The 22,139-nt window shown below is 35.7% G+C and overlaps 1 protein-coding gene across 4 annotated transcripts in view; it reads right to left on the bottom strand.

Moving 5' to 3' along the window:
* Nucleotides 1-22,139, bottom strand: part of nos1apa (nitric oxide synthase 1 (neuronal) adaptor protein a) — a 111,058-nt gene that overhangs the window by 66,298 nt on the left and 22,621 nt on the right. For all 4 annotated transcript variants that reach the window (XM_015355616.2, XM_015355618.2, XM_015355619.2 and 1 more), the window contains one exon: nucleotides 96-188. In XM_015355616.2, coding sequence (XP_015211102.2) covers nucleotides 96-188 — 93 coding nt within the window. The remainder of the gene's footprint in view (nucleotides 1-95; nucleotides 189-22,139) is intronic.

Genomic DNA, 22,139 nt, shown 5'->3' with positions numbered 1-22,139 from the left:
GCCCTGACTTGCCAGCAAAGTTTTACTTTCCAGTCCTAATAGACACTAATTATTTTTTACTATCTAAAAGTAACAAAAAATATTAAGAGACTCACCTTTTTCTTTTTTCGCAGAACAACCTTGACCCCATCCACAGACACCATTATATTTACTTTTTTCTTCTTAATGTTCTTTACTTTGAATTCATACTAAAACAAGGAAAGAAAAAGTCGACTCAACAAGGAAACTTAACACTTTGTTGCAAATGCTAGAAAACTGTTTGGAACTTCTAAAGAGTTTGTCAGTTTACATTTCTTTGAAAAGCTAATTTTTATGTTTGGAAAAATAACACGCTTGAAATTTGTAATTATCCTCTCACAAAAACAACCATATTACAATTTCCTTCACAGAACAAAAAGGCATAAGTGCTAATTAACCAAGCTGGTGAGAACACGTATTAAGTAATGAATCACTTGGACAAAGGAATAAAAGGACAAAAGTGCATATACTGATGTACAAAGGAACCAGGCCATGCAGGTCTAACGGACTTAATCAAATATTTTGAACACAGACATTGAACAAAAATCATAGTTAAAAGAATCAAGGTACATTTTCATTATGAGACTTGACACAGTCAGATTGATAGCTTTTCAAAAGCGGGTAGTGAGTCTGACCTCCCTGACCATTAATTCAGATAATACTGATGTACAGACCCAATCACCCTCTGGGTAGATAATGTAGAGGGTTCTGAAATTTTCTTCCGTTTTGAAATACATCAAAGAGTTAGCCCCACAGTTATATAGGAATGAAGCAGAAAAAACAGCCCTGGGCTCAAGAAGCAACACATTGATAAAAACATTGATGCACACTGAAAATGTAACAGTTTGTCAGGTGCAGTATGTGTATTTGCAAAACAAAAAGCTCTGAACACAAATCAGTGAAACCTGATTTAGATAAAAATACATCTAAAATATATATAGTTTTACAAAATGTTACTGAAAATTAATGTCCTTCTGCAAATTTACTGGACACTTTCCAAATTAATTTCAGCCATGCATATCAGACTTCATTGCCTTTTTTAAAATTAAAAAATGGTCTTGGTTATATCTTGTCTACACAGATTATCATTTTTCAAAAAAGAACCTTAATCTCTAGACATCTCCCTGGGTAAATGATTCAGGAACTTGTTTAATGCAAGCTTGACTGCCTTGGAGACTTAAACAGGCCAGTCCCAAAGCCTGACATGATAAGCGTATTTCTTAAGAGCTTTTTCTGTGAAATGACTGCCAGCCGTGCCCAGCTGGGCAGCAGAATCCTAGCTCTTGTAAACAAGAATCCACGAGAGACAGTGTGTGAAACAGCACAGTCTCAGATAACACAGTTGTGTATTTCCTCATAAACTATTTAAGACTTGCAGTGATTCACAGATTTTTTTACAACCCATCTATTTACATCTTAACAAAGCAGCCCTGGATCAATTATGGGAATATCAAACAAATATGACAATTTAACAATTTGTGCTAAATAATTACTCATCAAGAAGAAATGAAAAGCATTAAAAAATGCAAAAAAAACTTTAGTTTCTTAACTTTACTTAACATACTTAGATGCACCACCTCAACATGACTGTCCACTGTCGTTTTTTTCACACCCACAGTCAGTGATAATGAGTTCCTGTTTTTTCTTGCCACTAATTGCTTGACCACCGCTCCAGTCTATTATATCACAGCAGGAAACCAGGAACCAGTGACGCACTGACAAAGCACAGAAGGCTGTAAAGGTGGAAAGCTTGAGGCCTTACCAAATAAACTTTATTAGGGTCCACAATACTGTATTGTATGTGACTTTGATGCAACAAGCCACATTACACTCAAGATGGGAACAAAATATATACATTAAATGCTGGCAAGCATTAAAAATACATCAAAAAAAGAGAACCAATAGCACTTACTATGTGTATTTTTAGTGTTGCTCATGCACTTTCTGCACAGCAAGGGTACTAGTTTGAATAGACACTTTGGGCCTTTTTTCAAAACCTATTCATTTAAAATGTTGCTTTTTGCATCTATCCATATTACCATTTAGAGCTGAGTAATAAGTCCAAAGTTTTTTACAATTTTCCCCCTCCATTCAACTGTGCTGCAAAATGTATATGTTCATTATTCCTAGAACTGAAGGAAGAAGCTCGTGAGTAGTATATAGGGAAAAGCTGGAATCCTGGATGCATTCCTGCACAAAGGAATGTACAGATGAGAATATTGTGATACCGAGACAGAAATGCTTATCACTGCAGAACATCAGTTCTTATTTAATGGCATCCAGACATCTGTCACCATTGCCATTAGAATACAAAATCAAATACAACAAGAAACACAACAGAAGGCAAATGAAAATATTTTCAGCATACGGTACGGTGGAACAGAAAAGGCACTGTGGAAGCTTCTTTCCGAGAATGATCCCCTAATGAAAACTAGAATGTGGCAAGATCAATGAGACCTTGAATATCCATCAGAAAGTTTTGTCTCCCAGGACGCATTTCTTTTAATTTTTAAGGAACTCCAATGCAATACTGAGTATTTAAATCTCTTTCCAAAAAGACATTTTCATTACTAAAAAGTTCAAGTAGGTAGCTGTGTCAGCATGCATAGGCTGTAAAGGAACAAATAAAAAGGTTTATTCCATGCTGAAAAGAGCCTTCTTCGGGTGTGAGCAAGAGAGGAAAGTCAGCTGTTAATAAAGCAACCAAGCTGCTCCCATACTTTATTAGCTGCAGACTTTCCTCTTTTCTCACACCCAAAGTTTTACTTCACTTTTCAACATAGAATAAACCTTTTCTTGTTCTTTCATTACTAAATGTCATGGTTCGCCAATGCAAATGATATGTACAGTACCATCCATGCAAATTCATAGCCACTCCATCCTCTGGGTTACTGTGAGCTAAAGCGTAACCTGGCATACTGTTTCACAACAGGGCATAGTGTTTCACACAGGGTAAACACACAGTCATTTAGAGACACCAATTAACACAGCCAGCATGTCTGGAAGGTGAAAAGAAACCGGAGCACCCAGATAAACAACAAATATCTGGGAGAACAAAATCCATCTCAATCTTTTCTTCTGCAAAGAGCCGACATGCTTTAATTTCTCTGAATTCAGTCATACAGTCAATAGGTTTAACCACCCCACTTCAAAAGTTAAAAGATTGCTACAGGGTTTTGAGGAATAAAGTAAACAATTCGGATATTAAACGTATCCCAATAAGAACAGAAACTATCTTATGTAAAGGAAGTGTAGCCTTAAACAGCTGTGGTTCTTTAGTGAAAAATGAATACATTTTCCTGGTTTCCTTCCACTTGGAATCCGGTTTCTATGGACAATGGTTAAAACAAACTGTGTTTGTCATCTTCCTGTGGGTCAGTGAGCTACCTCTACAGGGTTCAATATCATTATATGCATCAACTTACAAACAATGGCCAGCAAAATATTTGACAGTTCTTTTTATAAAGGTATTGTTGTCCTTTACATCCGCTAAAGCATCTTACAAAATCCATGTTTTTGCTCATTGCCTTTTTATCCGAAATGAGCCGCACAATTGTAAAATTAACTACAGATGTAGAAATCTTAGATCGAATAATTTTCTACTTGATAACACACTAATTGCCCAATTAAACTATAGAAACAAATACACCTCTTTTGCCACTAGAACACGTCGTCACTAATTGTATTAGTGGTAATGAAGATGCTTGTCCTAATTTCTTGCTCTTTAGCATATAAGAACATTTCTAGAAGTGTGGTCCTGCAAATGTATCTGAGTCATTGACTTACAATACACAGTCTGTAAAATCATTATTGCCACCTGAATTTTACCCCAAATATGCAGGGGTGGCACTGTAAAAGAGCTAATCCAGACAGGAATATTAGGGAGGAAGGGAAATATTGCTCCTCATGGAAATTCCAATTATTACAATAGCCTGTCTGTGGGGAAAAAACAAAAAGTGTGAAGAAAACCTATACAAACCCTGGGATACCTGCCAATTCAACACAGAAGTGTCCCAGTGCACAATAGAAGCCTAAACCCTAGGCTAGCATCTCTGAACACCATACCATCATGTCACGTTACACTACAGTGTGATATTTTAATAATAATGTAATAATGTTTCTTTATTAGCCCTATACAATTTCTTGCATTAGGAATTCGTCTTTTCGCATACCCCAGCTTTTCTCCATGGAGACACAGACACACAGACAGGGAGAGAAGCTTGGGGTCAGAGCGCAGGGTCAGCCATTGTATGGCGCCCCTGGAGCAGTTAGGGTTAAGGGCCTTGCTCAGGGGCCCAACGGAGTAGGATTCCTCTGCCGGCCGCGGGATTTGAACTGGCAACCTTCCAGTCACAGGCACAGACCCTTAGCCACAGAGCCACCGCTCCGCCCCAGAGATAAGATGATGATTCTATTAGACTGCGATGGACTGGCACCCCATCCAGGGTGTACCCTGCCTTGCGCTTGTTGCTTGCCAGGTAGGCTCTGGCTTCCTGTGACACCGTATTGGTATAAAGCGGTTTGGTGAATGGCACGACATGATTCTATTAGATGGGCACAGCACCAAAATGCTTCACTGAGAAAATGTTCTATGCCAAGCTCTCATTTTGCGTTTTTGTTTTGTAAACAGCCAAATAAAGATTATATCAGCAATTTATTCACATTCTCATTTGGACTGTATTTAGCATTGCTTACTTAAAACAAAGTCACATTTCTAGCCTTTAATAAAGTCTCAGTCATATGACTAGTTCAAATGTTTATGTAGACAAAAATATACATCAAAATACAACAAAGGTTCTATATACCAGCCTCAAGAAAAAATAAATTGTGCAAGTGACTTAACTGAAATGAAAAATATTAAAGCACCTGCTCACACACCTTGAGAAAATTAGTCTTTCTAACTTTTTAGTTTCAGCCTGTTATCTAACAGATTCTGCACTCAGATAATTTAATGTCCAGCAGTTCTATTAAAGGTTCATTACCGACCTGTTCCAGCGGGAAAGTAATGATTCAAATCAAAACTAAACTATTCAATAAGAGGCCTTCTTCATGTGTGAGGCCAAAGCAAAGGCACTGTTTCTGTACACACCAGATTAGAGTTCTCCTCCCTTTTAATAAAAATGTAGCTGATTTTTTTCAGAAGCATCATTATTAGAAGTGGACAAACATTGTTCAATATATTGTACACTGTGTTAAACCCAGATTTGAATGCTTCTGTAGGTCAGTTTATAAAAGGAGACTGCAGGGTGACAGTTTACATTCATATAGTTAAGCTCCAGCTTCTCTGCCATTATCATTGCAGCTCTATGACCTTGCCATGATTCGCTTCAAACATCTGACAGTATTGCCTTAAATTAATCAGATTCAATTTACTCCCTTCTGGCAGGCAATCATTTAGTGCCCAAGATGGCACAACTTCTCATGTAAGACCAGGTCACACGTCTATAAATCTTTCACTTGCACTGCTGACTAGTTTTGTCTTTGTAGTCTAAGGCACTCTTTTTAGATCATAGTGAATCATGGAGCAGACATACCATGAAACAAAAAGTAATTAAAGGGGCCATTTAAAAAAAATAAATGACCCATGATTGCTGATCATAGGCACCCACACAGCTCTAAAAACAAAATATCACTGTTTTGAGATTGGACTATGATATTAAATATTCCAAGCTTTAAACAAGAAAAACAAGCACAGTTAAGACTTTTAGAAAGAATCAGACTGTTTCCACATACACATTCTTCACATCAAGAATGCAGGAAGATATAAAATAAGCAAGGTCTTGTCATTCATGAAGTTACTTTATTCCACAGAGATAAAACATACAATGTACAGTAGCATTGGTGAAATATGGTGAAACATTACCAGACTTTATTTTGTAAAGGTCGTCTTGCTATCTTGTTTCAAATCTCACATGATAGCAGTATTGTGTTTGACAACTTAATTGCCTGTACAAAGAAAACACTGTGTCACAAGCCAAGAATGCAGATAGGTATTGGTAAAATACTGAACATCACATTAATAGGATTGGTTGCAACAGTTACATAATACTCAAAATTGAAGCCAATAACCTATCTTAAGGTATATTCATGGAAAAACAACGGGAACATTATTCTTCCGTGTTTGTAATCGGGGAAGATTTTTTTCAGATAAGGGCACTCTGTGATCTAAATTATCATTCAGTATCATTAGTCTGTGGCCATGGCTACTGAAGACTCTGTAGCCTGAAGTGTTTCCATAGCAACACAGACGACGTTCTTATACATACCTTCCACAAGTATTCATGTGGGCCAAAAAATTTAGTGTGCTGCTAAGACTAAAAAGATTTTATTTTTGACAGTCTTAGAGTAAATCACTCTACAAGAAGCAGTAGAGTATAGACGACCCTATAAAATCTCATTCTTAGGCTAATAATACAACAGTTTCATCTACTGTATGATAAAAAAGACTATTTTTTTAAGTCTTACCCGAGTCCAAAGTATTTATTTCACTGTCAGATTAACCTGAGATATTAGCATGCAGATGTAATTTCAATGAGGCTGACTGTGAAGAACAGGTTTTAAATTAAAATTTAAAGGAACTAATAATGTAGATTTTTTAAAATGTTATGACGTATTCCTTTTTAAACACCCTTTAGTTAAATGAACATTATTTAACTGACATTTTAAAAGAAAGGTCCATCAAAAGCAAACTAATGTTTAGATTAGAAGACTGTGACCCGAAATTAAAGTTACCCAAAATGTAATTGTTGTGTAAAAGAAAAAAAAAAGAGACCCTGACTAAGCAAATATTGAATTTCTAATACCATCAATAAAAATATGCAAGAACAGTCATGTGGACAACAGCAAGTACTCTAAAATGCAATGAGGCTTAAAGGAACATCACACAACATCAGTAACTCCTAGTGTTCTTAAATGTCATTTTTGGGGGTTTGTCCGGCAAAAGCTGGTGTTTCAAAATAAATTATAAAGATACAAAACCATTCAATGGTTCCAATAATTTGCATTATACAGTACTAAAGAGTACCTACATTTTATGATGATGAAACGTTATGGGGAGTCAAAAAAGGAATGATCACATGATCCATTTTCTTTCATAAGCACAAGCTATTAGAAAAACACATAAAACATTTCAGGGACAGTGGTAAGGTTTTTATGTGAAGCGGAAGACAAACTAATCTAAATCACCAATAAATCAAACTGCAACACAGTAGGGCGACAAGCATCCTCTTTGCCGATTTGCCTTGGTTACAAAATACACAACCTTTTCAATATCTAATTTTGTGGATAATAAAAATGTCATTCTCCTTGTTTCCATTTATTTCTTTTCAGTAGTCCCTTTGGGGTGTTCAACTAAATAGAATGTAAATATTCTGAGTAAATATAGTCAAAATGCATAGACTCTGAAAGTGGATTAGCAAACACTGTTAAAGGAAAAAAAATTAAACTGGGCAAAACACGTGCCAAAACAGACAAAAGTATTATATGCAGGTAGCAAGAATGTGAATTAGAAAAATAAAATGGGGAACACTGGACATGAAGAAATGACTGTATAACCAAAATAATTGGTTGTTTTAAGCTGACATTTATATCTCCAGAAGCGCAGTGAAATAATGAAAAATTTGTGGTCAAACGTATGAGATCCCATCCTACAGATCATGGGAAACTCTCGTTACTTTGACTTTTACTGGTACTTATTAATACTAGATTGGTCATGCTAAAAAAGCATGGCGACTACTGGAATGCAAACTACCAGAAGTGCAACGGAGCACAACTAACAGTTACAGGAATATGGGCATTACAATCTCTCCTGTGATACAACAAGCCTCTTTGGTCTACAGTCCGTTGTGGTCTAGGCAATTCACTACTCACTTTAAACCGTACACTCCCTCTTTTTTCATTTTTTATGTGGCTTCATCAGTTTTGGAATGCTGGCTGAAAAATGAGTAGTGAGCCTAGTATGAGAAGGCAAACAAAAGAAAAAATCTAGATACTTTATTGTCCACTACTGTGTAAGTTTATCTTTGGCTTCTCCCATAAAAGTACCAAACACACAAGCAAAACATAAAAGTAAAATCACAACAACTATGATCAGCTTGTGGCACATAAAAGTTACATTTGGAGGCTTTCTAGGACCAAGACTGGAAACCTGCAGTTAAAAAAAAAAGGCAGTTGCATAGGTTTAATCAAAATCAACTTTTAAATGAAAGGCTTTTATGATATTTTTACTTTAAATTTCCACTTTCCAGTGTGTATTGTTAAGCCAATGACTTTAAAATAACACTTATCTAAATCAATATGAAAGTACCTTCCACTGCTGTAAGATTCTATTTCTTCACCACAGGACTGTCGTGTCTTTTGTTATACAATTTATTTTCTTAGTACAGAAAAATGCTTAATGTCATAGCTTTTAAATTGTACTCTGAGTAGTTTATTAAATTTCCATCTCAACGTGTTGTTGCATCAGATGTAAAAGATGATGCCTAAATTAGCACTAGCTTTGGCTTTTCCATATATTCCAGAATTAAGCACAATAGAGACTATTTTTTGGAACAAATGACTAAATCCAACAAGAATTCTGAAATTCAAGTGGGAGAGAATTCATTCATACTCAATGGAATAAATTATATTACATTGATGCGATTGATGTATTTGAAGACATAAGGAATTGCAGGAGTATATTTAATGCAAGCCTAACTAGATTCTAATTATCATGAATGACTTTTATAATAAATCTTTTAATATGAACTATTGGCAGGTAAGACTAATTCTTTTCTCTAGGTACACAAAAACATCACTGTATGACAAGAAATAATGTATAGTAAGTTTAGAATTCTTTAGGAAGAGCCAAACTGAGCTACAGATAAGTGACAGAAAGAAAAATCTTTATAGAAAATTGTTGTTGCAAAGGCTTGCTCTGCAAAACACCATGTGCCAATACTGAGAGGACAATAATTTTAAAGTTTGATATTGGCTTTTTGATAACAGTTATGTGTTGATTGAGAAACATTTTAAATACGCAATCTTACTTGAAGTCAAAATGTGCTGTTCTTTACATAACCTGCTTGTCCATGCTGTTTGAAAACTACAGCCTCCAGCAAGGGAACCATTTAAAATGTTATTCATTAAAGTATTCTTACGTGAGGGACAACAGACATTAAAAGAAGTGATCAATGTTATTTCTGTGCAGTTGCAGATTTGTATCAACGCTTTCAGAGAGTGATGTTGACCAGATTTGTAAATGGATCTTTGAAGTCACAGAGTCCCCTTGCATTTATCTTGCTTAGTTGTGCACCACACCTCAGTGACACTTCTGTCAGTTGAAACATTCCTTTGCTGTATATCACATACATCATGTTCAGGGTCTTTTACTCAGACCTCACCCATAGGTTATCATCAAATGGGTCTGGAGCCCAGAGACCACAGCCAAAATGAGTGCAGTCCACATTACAGAAGTTCATTATATCTTCAGCATACTCCTTTATACATCTTTTCCTGATTATCACCAGAAATTTTGTATAGGATTGGATCATTAATATTACTTTAAATTGTTTTCTCACTGATGAGCAATGTTCTTTGCTACACAGATATGAGTAAAGCACCGAGGTCCATTCTTAGAGTGTACTGTTTAATAGAAGTGTTTTAAATAAATTCTGTTAAACAATTCTCCTCTTATTTAATGAAATTGGGTTTTAAAACTCTACACAGTTGTAATATGTTTTTTTTATTTTAAATCTCTTATTCAGGTTGACTGCAGTTGCAATCTACTTGGGAAGGCACAGTTGTGTCTTGGGTGGTTACATAAATAAGCAGGAGCTTGAGTAATTTACATAAAAATACATTTGTGATAGATGCTTGCTTTGTTGAATGAGTATAGGCTGTTGTGCTATATTCTGCAGAGCTGTTTCCCTGGTCCACTGGTCTGTTCAATTGCTTTTTTCACACTATCTAGGAAATCCTAATATTACCTGTTCCCTAGCTTTTCTTTCTGTATAATTATTTGGTTGCAAAGCTAAATGGCATGTCAACCCATAATGTATATATCTACATATATTGGCTAATCCTTTTACAAACTGTAGAACAAAAATAAAAGAGGAATTTCTTTCCAAAGAGAAAACCTCTGTTCACCCTTTGTTCCAAGCCTAGTCTTATTTCCTTATGTAATGATGTATAAGCACTGCCTTGTCTTGTAATAACTATGAACAGGACTTAAGCATTAATTCTGATTTTTTACAGGATCAATAAATACATCACATGAATAATCAATAAATTAAAAAAACAAAAACAATTGGAAAAACACTTTGTAACCTGAACACCACTGGAGTGTAGTGTCAAAATGCCTTTAACAGAATAAAGAAAAGTTTGATGGAGAAATACACACATGTACTGTAAACTGCCAAACCCTAGCTGAAGAATCGGTGTGGTCCATTTAAATCACACTGAGGGTTATTAAAGTAATTTCTGGAGTTATGCCAAGAATGTGGCAGCGCAAGAAATGCTCTTTAAACAGCAGTACTCCTGTTGCCGAGTCTCAAAAAGAGGAAAATTGTACACAAGCAAAATTAATTTAAGCAGCCTGCGTAATTTTAAGCTGTGCATTGATTACACAGGATGTCTGAGCGGCAATCTTCTACCACATTTCTCAGAGGGAGGTCTCAGATCTTTATTCACCAGTAGTCTGATGCACCACTGTCAGCCTGTGCCTCCTGCCTCCATAAGAACACCATTGTAAAGCCATTTGTCCTTTACAACAACATTTGTGCAACTGCTGGGAAAGATATTTGCATACGTAATGTATGCTTGGACATAAAGCAGGAGAGATCTAAAGTCAAACACTACGTGCGTCTGCTGAAAATTGCCCAAGCCTTCAGAAAGCTGCTTCACAGAGGAATTTTTCCAAGGTTATTCAAGTATATAAACACTGCAATATGAAAGGCATAAACCATAGCTTTCTTGGCTGTCACCCCATATGGAAAATCATAAACTGTACCAGTCATACATTCAGTTTTGTTCAGAATGGGTAGGGGACCATTGGTTAAAGTTTACAAGGTAGTGCAGATATCTGAAGTTCATGATTTAACTTTTTCTTGCCTCACCTATCTAGTGTATATGCTGTGCTACATCTTTTTGAAAGCTAAGTAATGATTGGTAACATCAAAGACTGCTACTGGATAGCAGTATAGCAAAAGAAATACTATATCATACACACCAACATGATATAAAAGTAAAAGCTTGGCAAATTCACAATGGCAGAAAAAGCAGGTTAATAGATGGTCACAAACATACATTGTACTGTAGGACAATTTGACATTAAATATTCCATAGCTCAGGTTTCAGTGTTAGGTCAGGTGTTAGACTCTTAAATGAGTAATGTGTGCAACACAAACTGAGTGGCATACAATCTCATTACTACCAGTGAAGAATTTGTTAAAAACACAGGGTTATTCATGAGATAATGTAGGAAACACTAAACTCTAGGAAGCATTTTTCCTTGAACTTTAGAAAATAAAGATACTGAACGCTGATAAACGAGATGCTTCACCTAAATGAAGACAAAAGATTAGTCATCATAACTATTGGAAATAATGTCCCTTGGTGAAAAGTTTCAAAGCAAACAAATGTAAAAAGTTTAAAGAATCAAATCAAGTCATAAAAAAAAATTCACATGGTACATTCTTCACAACTGATTTAAACATGTTTAGCAATATTAAATATTAATATTGCAGATTATTCAATAGAGAACACAAAAATGATCCTTCTTCTGAAGTACTTAAACAGTTTACTTAAACTTTTAAACTGTTTTTTTCTTGGTCTTTGCATTCTATTGCCAATGGAAAAACACCTCAATTCTTTCCCTGAAGTCGTTTATCAACGTCAATTTCAATCGGTGCCTGAATGTTGAACCATATTGAGCCTCCTTTTCCTTGCAGAAAAATGATACACTTCAATGGCGATATAATGGGCTGACGAAATAAGTAGAATAAGGGAACAACTGTCTTACATCTTGAAACAGTCACCACTTCACAAAAAAGATATTGATGCTCTGGAATCAATCCAGAGAAGAGTGACTAGATACATTCCTGGGCTCAAAGGAATGTCCTAGTCTGTACAGCTAAAAGAAAATGAATCTTTTTAATCTTGAACAGAGAAGGCTATGAGCCTGAGATGACAGAATGGACTTTTTCAGAATCAAGTGTCCTTTGGTTCATATTTTACAAAAGCGAACAAAATGTGGAAATTCTTATTTTTAAAAAGAGGCACATTTTACACAAAAGGATTGTGGGGGTATATACTGTAGCAATCTATATAGCCATGCTACTGAAGTCAACACCCAGATTTATTCCAAGAAATATGATTCTTTGACCAATTTGCAAGCAAATGCACTAGACAGACATGACCTCTTATTTGTAACCTTTTGCTCTTAAGAAACATTACAACTGCTAATTAAGGACAGATAATGTATCTAGGCCAGCCAATTTTAATATTAGCAGAACATTGACAGACATTGACACCATCTGTACAAAGTCTTTGCAATAATGTAGACAACCTAATCATAACTACATTAAAAAACAAAAGCCAGAAAACTATAAATGGAGTCTGATATAGTGCTTCACACTGTTTGTTCATCTGGAATGAATATTTGAACCTGTAACAACCTTAAATGAAATGTATAATGTAAGTTTTCAGGCAACTCCACAGGGAATGCAATATGACATGGATTATCTCTTCAGTTCCTGACATTTTGCGTTTTTTCTCGAGTATAAGCAGATGCATGCAATACGAAGTGATGCTATATGACTGATGTATCATCAATAAATTAGTTTTAAATTCTAACTGTTTTATAACAACATTTATCAGGATTCCATATAGATAACTACCAAATAAGGGTTATGTTCATTTAACTAAATGAACAGAAATGTTCAGAATGTTCAGAACATCCTGAAGACAGGCTATTAAATTTACAGATTACTCCGAAGACTAGATGTGGATGACAGCACTCAACTGAGCTAAATACTTCTAAGCTGGTAGGCAATTAATTTGAGGAAAATACACTTTATAAACTGTTGCATTGAAAGAAGCTTTTCAGTTCAGTGGTTATAAGTAAAAAGATTTTTTTTAAATGATTCTGTAAGCAAAGCATTCATTTTAAACAAGGTTGCCTCCATATCTCACAACTCAGGTCAGTATGACCCAGCATCTCCTTCTATCAAAAAAACCTTCAGGACAGTCTCCAAAATATCCTTCATTTACTTAAATAACTTGAAAACAGTTTTTTTTTTTAAATTTGTATAAGAAACGTTTTCACTTGAAAAGGCAAAAAGCAAAGAAAAAACAGACTACAAATGACAATGCACTACTTAATATTTATGTTTGTTCAATTTCAAACACAGAATCCCTCCCATGCACTAGGTCCTCTCATCAGAAAAAGCCTATTATATCCTGCAAGCACAATTAAATTCCCTATGTCCACCATACAATTTTCAGAATTACAATTCTTTTTCAGAGGGCTTATACTGAAGTTTAGCAAACCTTTTTGTATTTTGTTGCCGGAGTATTTGGGAAAGTACATTTTAGCACAAAAATGTACAGTATGTTTAGAAAATGTTTCGAAAAATAAATTAGATATGCTGTTATAGTGATAGCCTTCACATGGTTAAAGAAAGTGATACTGCATAGATTGTATTTTTGAATGCCATTCATCTTAGAAAGGTAAACATTTCTAAGGCAGTGGTGTAAAATACAAACATAAGTGACCATCACTTGTTACATTTAGCAGTAATGATAGATGACCAGTGAAACTGAACAATGTAGGCTACTATGTCATCGCAGGGAACAACAAAAACTGATGCCTCCGCCCTTAAGAGCCCCACTCAAGTTGCTGGCAGTAAGCCCTGTGCCGTTTAGCACTGCTCCCTTCCTGTTCTCTTCCAGATTAATTCACACTGACAAAGTTCAAAAGGAACCTAATGTAAGTACTGTTACAGACTAGTGGGCAACATCAGTATAAAGGGTACAGATTTATTAACTCCTTTTAATCTGTAATACAACCTCAATAATCTAGTAATAATTATTTACTTGGATATTCACTGCAGTCCCATATCCATCTTTTATAATACCAAAGTAGACAATTATAAAATTTAATAGCTACTTATAATGCTCTTATAAAATGTGATTTGTACTCCTAAAACAAAGTTAAGACTTTGGTTTATATTTTATCAAATGAGAGCAAAGGAAAAGAAAATAGACCAGAGTGTAAACAAATTTTGAATTTTGAATCTTGAAAATTGCAACTTCTAGTTTTCTAATACTATTATTGCTTACACTTATATAGCGCTTTTCTGGACACTCCACTCAAAGCACTTTACAGGTAATGGGGACTCCCCTCCACAACCACCAATGTGCAGCATCCACCTGGATGATGCGATGACAGCCATAGTGCGCCAGAACGCTCACCACACATCAACTATCAGTGGGGAGGAGAGCAAAGTAATGAAGCCAATTCATAGATGGGGATTATTAGGAAGCCATGATTGGGCCAATGGGAAATTTGGCCAGGACACCGGGATTACACACCTACTCTTTCCGAGAAACGCCCTGGGATTTTTAATGACCACAGAGAGTCAAGAGCTCGGTTTTACGTCTCATCTGAAGGACGGCGCCTATTTACAGTATAGTGTCCCCATCACTATACTGGGGCATTAGGACCCACATGGACTGCAGGGTGAGCACCCCCTGGTGGCCCCACTAACACCTCTTCCAGCAGCAACCTAATACTGTAGATGAATTAAAAAAACCCACGTTCACTTAAATTACAAGGCCTAATGGCACTTGCAGACACATACTGTATGTATTGAACTCTATAAATAGAAAGTCCAAACACAATTCTACAATACCACAATCCCAGTGCCATTGCCAAAGAGAGGTTCGCAAAAAAATAACCATTTGAAAACACTTAGTTTATTCGGCAACCAGAGATAGTACTACAAAAACATATACTGGGGCTTTGTACACAATGATGCTACCTGTTGTGAGGCTTAAACATGGTAAGGATGAAATCAAAATTTATAGCCTTGGGGATTGTAGTACAATCGCTGTCCAAATTCTTTGTAAGGGAGTCTCTGGAAGTTGCTTTAATAAGTACATTCACAGATTTTGGTCCAAGATACATTCCAGTGACTGTGTGGGGGTATGTCCTGAGTGAGGGGAGCCAGGCTATAGCAGACATCTGATGTCATGACTATGTGAACCTTCTTTAACAAAAATACGCACAAAAAGTGTTGTGATGAAATGGACATGACTGGAAACAAAACACCTGCCCAAAGCAAACAATATGCAGAAGGTAGACTTCCTAAAAAAACTGTAGGGAAAAGAGGAAATAAATCCAACTTGTTTGACAGAATGATCATGTTTTAACACCTCTGCGTGTTATCTGATATTTTTCATTAATGGATTAAATCAGTCTCCAGTCGAAACTGAGGATGTCTCACTTAGAAGTGTATAATTACTAGGATTTCTTCTTTAAGTGCCTCATATATCGAGCTATTAAAACAAGCTAACAAGATTTGCCAATCTCGCACGCAAAACGTAGAAACTAATTTATTGTCTAGACGTTTTTCTGACTTTTGAGTTTTAAACTGCTGTACCTCCTCCATCTCAGAATAAAATTAATTTTCCCCAACTACTTCAGCACATACAGTAAACCAGTTTTATCCATCCATCTAACTCCTTCATCTTATTCAGGGTCACGGGGGAGACAGAGCCTACCGGCCCGGCAAGTTATGGTTACAAGTCGGGTTACACCTTGGGCAGACAGAGATAAACAAAGACACTCACACCAGGGCCAATTTTCCCAGAAGCCAATTAACTTACCAGTATGTCTTTGGACTGTGAGAGAAAACCAGAGCCCCCCTGAAAGATACCTACGTTATGGAAACCCAGGGAAAACATACAAAACTCCACACAGATAGCACCCCAGGTCTGGAATTGAACGTGGGGCCCCAGTGAGGCTGTCAAGATAAAAAAACTGCGCCACCATGCAACCCTAAACCAGTTTCATAATTATCTAGCAGTTGATGCTTTACCTTGTCAAAAACAGCAAAAATATTTTGAGAAGCCCCCACATACATGAATGTAGTTCAGTAGAAAACCAAGCTCCATGTTGTCAATGATCAAATTAGCAAAAACTGTCATGCCAAATGAAACATTTGTAAAAATGAAAAAAATAATATTGAACTTCAGATTGAACAAAATGTGGATGAAGGCTTTGACCGGAAAAGGAAACAAACCAGTGAAAGATGAAATTAGAACACAGAGCAGGTCTTCCTATAGCTTGGGTGATGCTGAGCGCAGTGATCTTTCAAGTGTTGAACTGGCCTTGTTTCATGCCATTTCAGCATATTTCAAACCACTATAACTAACCCAAGTCTCTCAAATCCATAACAACCAATACTTTCTGCTTACCCTAGGTTTCCCAATTTCACATCCACTCATGGAAAAACAAAGCATGGCAATTTTTAAAGCTCAAGTAAGGGTTCTTTGAGAATTTCCTGTTTGTATACATGGCTAAAAATACTTTTAAAAATAATTTATGCTTACTTCATAGCCAATAATTTCAGCTACCACAATGAATCACATTGCATTCAAGGTATGAATTGCCTTTAAAAGCATCTATATTTAGTCCATGAAACCTAACTATATAGTGTATGTAGAGACTACAATACTTTTGAAACACAGATATACGGAAACATGAGGATGAATGCCCTACTTATCTACTTATCCCACTTCCTGTTTTTTTTAAAATAAACTCTCCAAAGGCCTTCAGCTTTGTAACAAAAGATATGCAGAACCTGTTCAACACAATTCTCCAAATTAATGAGTAATAGATTTACTCTCTCTCTCTCTCTCTCTCATTAGGTGAAAGGTTTGTCTCAGGGAAAAAATGGTCTTGAGCTAGTCTTCTGTGAATGACAAAACTCTACTAAATCTACCACTTTTGGAAAACGCATGAAATCAAAGTTACTTAATGAATTTACAAATTTTATTTGTACAACTTAGTGAACAATTTTTATGTAATAATTTTCTATGATAATACATTTCCTCCAAGGAACATGGGTCTAAAGATTTATCCAATTGCACTGAAATAACGGTCTTGCAGGTCTGCTGGAGGTCTTATATCACACTACTGCAACACTGGGAGCTGATATACAGTAAGTGACTCTCAAAACTGTGCACCATGGAACATGCCTGTAAGGTGTAGTACTATACAGTACATATCATTCAATGGTGCACAATTCTCACAATATGGTTGTTTTAACAGACAAACTAAGTACTCTTTACTCAAAGTAAAACAAGTTAAGTTTGACTCTACATACAGAGAGATCTGAACACAGATAAGGAACCGTTTTTTCTATTCGGCAAATATTAATTCTAAACAATCACAAAATAAGGTATTTTGTATTACAAATACCTAAGAGCATATGAAAGGTTAATCTTTTTTTGTAGGACAGAACTACTGTATAATCAATTTCAAACATTTTTTCCAACCTGACTTACAGGAAGACATCATTAATAGGGACTCTGTTTTGCATGTCCCATTAACTTAATCAAAGCATCCCTTTATATAATTTACTGTAAGAGTCTGATGTATGTCATTCTGGCAGAGTTTATAGAATGATGATGATTTAAAGCATAGTAAGATCACAATATTCAGTTCTTGAACATAAGTACAAACAAAGTCTCCATTACAAATTTCAGAGACAATATAAAATGTCTAATAACATTGTTTTGTGTGTTGAGCATTAATACAAGCTCTTGCAAAGGTCCAGAATTTTCTCATTACCACAGTCCTCTGCTGGGACTCATTCTGTCAGGCCAGATTTACACCCCTCTAGTCTCTCCAAGATAATAAGCACATCAACCCTAACCTTTGAAACTCCAGAGCCAAGAAAGGAATTCCGAAATTCTGTACAGTACCATCCCCAATGAATTCCTGAGGCTATGAACCTGAAAAAAGCAGCAAGACAGTTTTCCAGCATTTTACAAAATCCATGTAATTGGCATAGGTCTCAAAGCTAAGTAGTTTCATTTATGAAATGTATTAAATCAGACAGTGATCTCCACTTTATAATGGTACTAAGTCATGCGATAACATCTTTCCACCTCCCATTTGATTCACTTCAATCCCATGGCAAGAAATTATATTTACTGTACTTCATAGGAAGTTAGTTTTTGTGTCTTTCGTCTTCTCCGCTAACCCCGGAACTGCATAACTTTGAATGCATAACTAATTTTTAGACCACCTTTAAATTAAATATATTCTTGTTTTGTTACAGCTGCAACCATACAGTGAATCATAAGATGTTACTATGGCAACCAACAATATTTCTATTGTCATATTGCTGAAAATTAAAATCTTTTGGGGCTTTAATTCACATAATACATTTTTATTGAGTAGCTAAAACCCTTTTCATTGTCATTTTATAATACGTTTTCTCAATTGTCAATAAAGGGATATCTTCTATTTTGATCAACAACAATGGACAAAATAAGTCGCAGATCACAGATCTTTTTCCAAAACAGACACCATTTCTTCAATAGATTATGCACCAAATGAAACAACTGTAGACAAAATATAATATTGTATAGCAGCTATAAGCCCAAGAAACTGGAGATACCCGTTTAGTCTGGAATATAGATGCAGTTTGTATCTAGTTTTATTTCGTACTTTGTTTTCTGAATTTACATAAGTTCTGATGTCATAAAATGTTTTTAACACAATACATCCATAAGGTTATAAAACAGTTTTTCTATGTTGTTTATGTTTCTACATTTTTTTATGATGCTCAGAAAAAGGATCTTAATCTGAATTCCATTTTATTTTCTGCCCAAAGTTTTTGACAAAAAGCTTACACCACATTTTAGTGACAATGGTTGTTTTAATTATTTATTTGATTCTGTTTATGTACAGGTACAGAGATAAAAAACAGGCTATTATTTTTTGTTTATAATGAAACCTTTTTTGAATAGTTACCAAATCTTCACTATTTTGATTCTCAGATTTTGCAGGGTTTTTCCTGTGAAACTTAATTGTAACTTAATTATTTATCACAACCAAGGCATTATAGTTACTTGCTAGCAAGGGGCATTACCTTAGAAATTGAAAGCTATTTAGATTCCTAAAAATAGAAAGTTTTGCACTTCAAACAATCTATGTGAGTTAACTGTTCATGAACTAGAATAAAGAAAATAGTGACATTTAAGAGAAATGGAAAAGTGATTTGGCAGTGATGTAGTTTAGTTTGGGCTGTCTGAAAACTCTTAGGAATCTAATAGGATTTATTTCACAAGATCTAAGTTGCACATTTTTTCAGTTTGAAACCAGATCATTTTTATTTAGTAGACCATCAAACCTCTGACTTCCTCAGTTACTATTTTGCTCTTTTTAAAAATTGTTTAGTTCTTATTTTCTCAGTGGAAAAACTGGGCATAAAATCCATTCCACACTCAAGGAATCACAGAATATGAACCATTTATCCACAGAAAAAAAAAACATATATGGACTAACAAAAAATATCTAAATCCTTTTTGCAATTCCCCAACAATTTTACTTAATATGCTGAGGCTGAATTATATTCTAGCTTTCAATATTTGGATTCCCCATTATTATGCACATTTATATACACCTACCCTAATTAAATATGATTATACAGTAGGCTACAATCAAGAACTTAACCAAGCTAAACTTGATGAATGTGGAATACGTTTTCCTATGGATTTTTGGGATCACTTTTGCCCTGTTTTCATGATCCCAAAGGTTATATGTTTCCTCATTGACAGTGTATGCACTGTAGTAGGGGTACTTCTTGTGCTAGAAAAAAAACAACAACTTTTGTGGCTCAAAAGACTAAACTAAGATGACTTCTCTTAAAAACTGGCACGGTTTATAAATTATGGATGTTTTGCTCACAGAAGAGTAATACATTCTGTACTCTAGTTTTGTATAGTTTATATGGATTTTTGCTTCACACAAGATTTACCCTTACAAGTGTGGTTTCTTGAAAATTCCATGTTTTTCTTTTTCTCTGGTTTGCAAATGTTTTTATTAGGCTCATATTTCTACAGATCGTATTTTCCTTCAAAAGCAATGTGAAGTCGGAGAGAATGAGAACTTGTTTTTATGAGGAGCATACAAGGCTTGTGTGACCTATTTGCTAATCTCTGGGGGATTGCAGGTGAATTGCTAACAAGAAGGAGCTGGAGGAACTGAAACATCTCCAAAGAACTTTAATGAAGCCAGTGAGCAAATGGGTTGAACTTGGCAATTCATAGTCGGGCAGTAGTCAGCTGTCAATTTTTATAAAGATAAATGTATTTTACCTAGTTAGGTCCTTCTTTTTATATGTACCAGTGTACTATTAATAAAAATAATTCCTACAATTGTATAGCTTTTTTCATATACTCTTAAGTGCTTTACAGATAATGGAAACTACCCCATCACCAACGTGGAGCACCCACCTGGATGATCCAACGGCAGCCAAAGTGCACACAGGACACCCGCTATAAGTAGAGAAGAGAACAGAGTAATGGAGCTAATTCAAAGACGAGGATTTCAGGAGGCCATGACTGGTAAAGACCAGGGAAAATTTGGCTATAACACTGGGGTAACACCCCTACTCTTTTCAAGAAACGCCTTAGGATTTTTAATGATCATGGAGAGTCAGAAACTCAGTTTTATGTCCCATCCAGAGGACAGTTTTTTTACAGTATGATTTCCCCATGACTACACTGGGGCATTAGGACCCACACAGACCGTAGGGTGAGCACTCTGTACTGGTCCCACTAACACTTTCTCCAGCAACAACCTTAGCTTTTCCAGGAGGTCTTCCATCCAGGTACTGGCCAGGCTCATACCTACTTAGTTTCAGTGGGTTTCCAGGTGTAAGATGCAGGGTGATCTAGCTGCTGGTTAGAAAAAACCCAACAACTATTCTGTCAGACCAAGCAATACTTTTCCTACAGAGACACAGAAGAGATGTAGACAAATGTATCTAACAGACCATTTCTATCCACACTGCCGGGTTTGTGCATGAGGTTGAAGGTGGCTCTACAAGGTGAATGAACCAGTAAAACATGGAAGCACTAGGCAAATACCTTTTTCACTGTGAGAGCTGCCTCAAATAAATAACCAAAGCCAAGCCTGCAGTGCTCATTTTCCGTACCAAACAAATGAAGACGCCTAAAAAACTACGGCTAATATCATATAGTTGAAACAATGCAATGACGGCAACACTGCAAAATTAAGGAATCAATTAAAAAGCCTATGGTTTTCAGTTAAGAAAACTGAGCCACATAAAAGGCATCCAATTAATGCAACTACTAGCACTTGCTAATGTTAGGTCTTACTATCATCTTTGGTTTGACAGAACCCAAGCTAAACATCTACCTCTCTTTCAATGACAGTTCTAGCTCATCCTGCACAAAGATTGAAACAGGCTCTTAATCTATTGACAGCTGGTGTGTGTTATTAGCTGAAGCTGTCCTGCTTAAAAACTAATTCAAGTGAAGTGGTGGCTTGTTATTCTGCACCCACGTCATCTTCATCATTCACATTATGGATGTAGTAAAATGATGGATGGCCCAAATTCTAACTAATTATAGGTGAAATGTCTTGACCTGATACAAGGTTGTTAAATAACACTATTCTAAAGGACATGACTGCTGAAATGAAGTTACAGAAGCATGCAGGCCTACACAAAATAAATATATTTTATTTTTTGCAGATGGAGAAGGGGTGTTGGCCGACATCTCCATGAATCTTTTTTTTAAGCTAGAGGTCTCAGTAACCTTTTTGTACTGCTATATTAGTTGTCCAGTGATTTTCCGAGAAACAAGTGCAGGAGCTCATACAGTGCGAAATCAGGATCTTCTTGGCTGTGAATGATAGCTCAAAAATCTACCGTGCCCAAATCAGGGGCATTTCCTTCATCAAATAAAAATTGTCACTCAAAAGTATCTGCTACATAATACAATACAGGCTGATTCCATAATACAATGTGTAAAATTCTACTGTATTGTGGTTAATTGGTATTTTAGCACACATTTAATTCTTAATTCTTTTCTTTAAC

This window comes from Lepisosteus oculatus, chromosome 9 (assembly GCF_040954835.1).
Source record: "Lepisosteus oculatus isolate fLepOcu1 chromosome 9, fLepOcu1.hap2, whole genome shotgun sequence".
NCBI lineage: Eukaryota > Metazoa > Chordata > Actinopteri > Semionotiformes > Lepisosteidae > Lepisosteus > Lepisosteus oculatus.
Note: the sequence above shows the minus strand (reverse complement) of the source record. Positions and strands in the feature narration are given on the sequence as shown.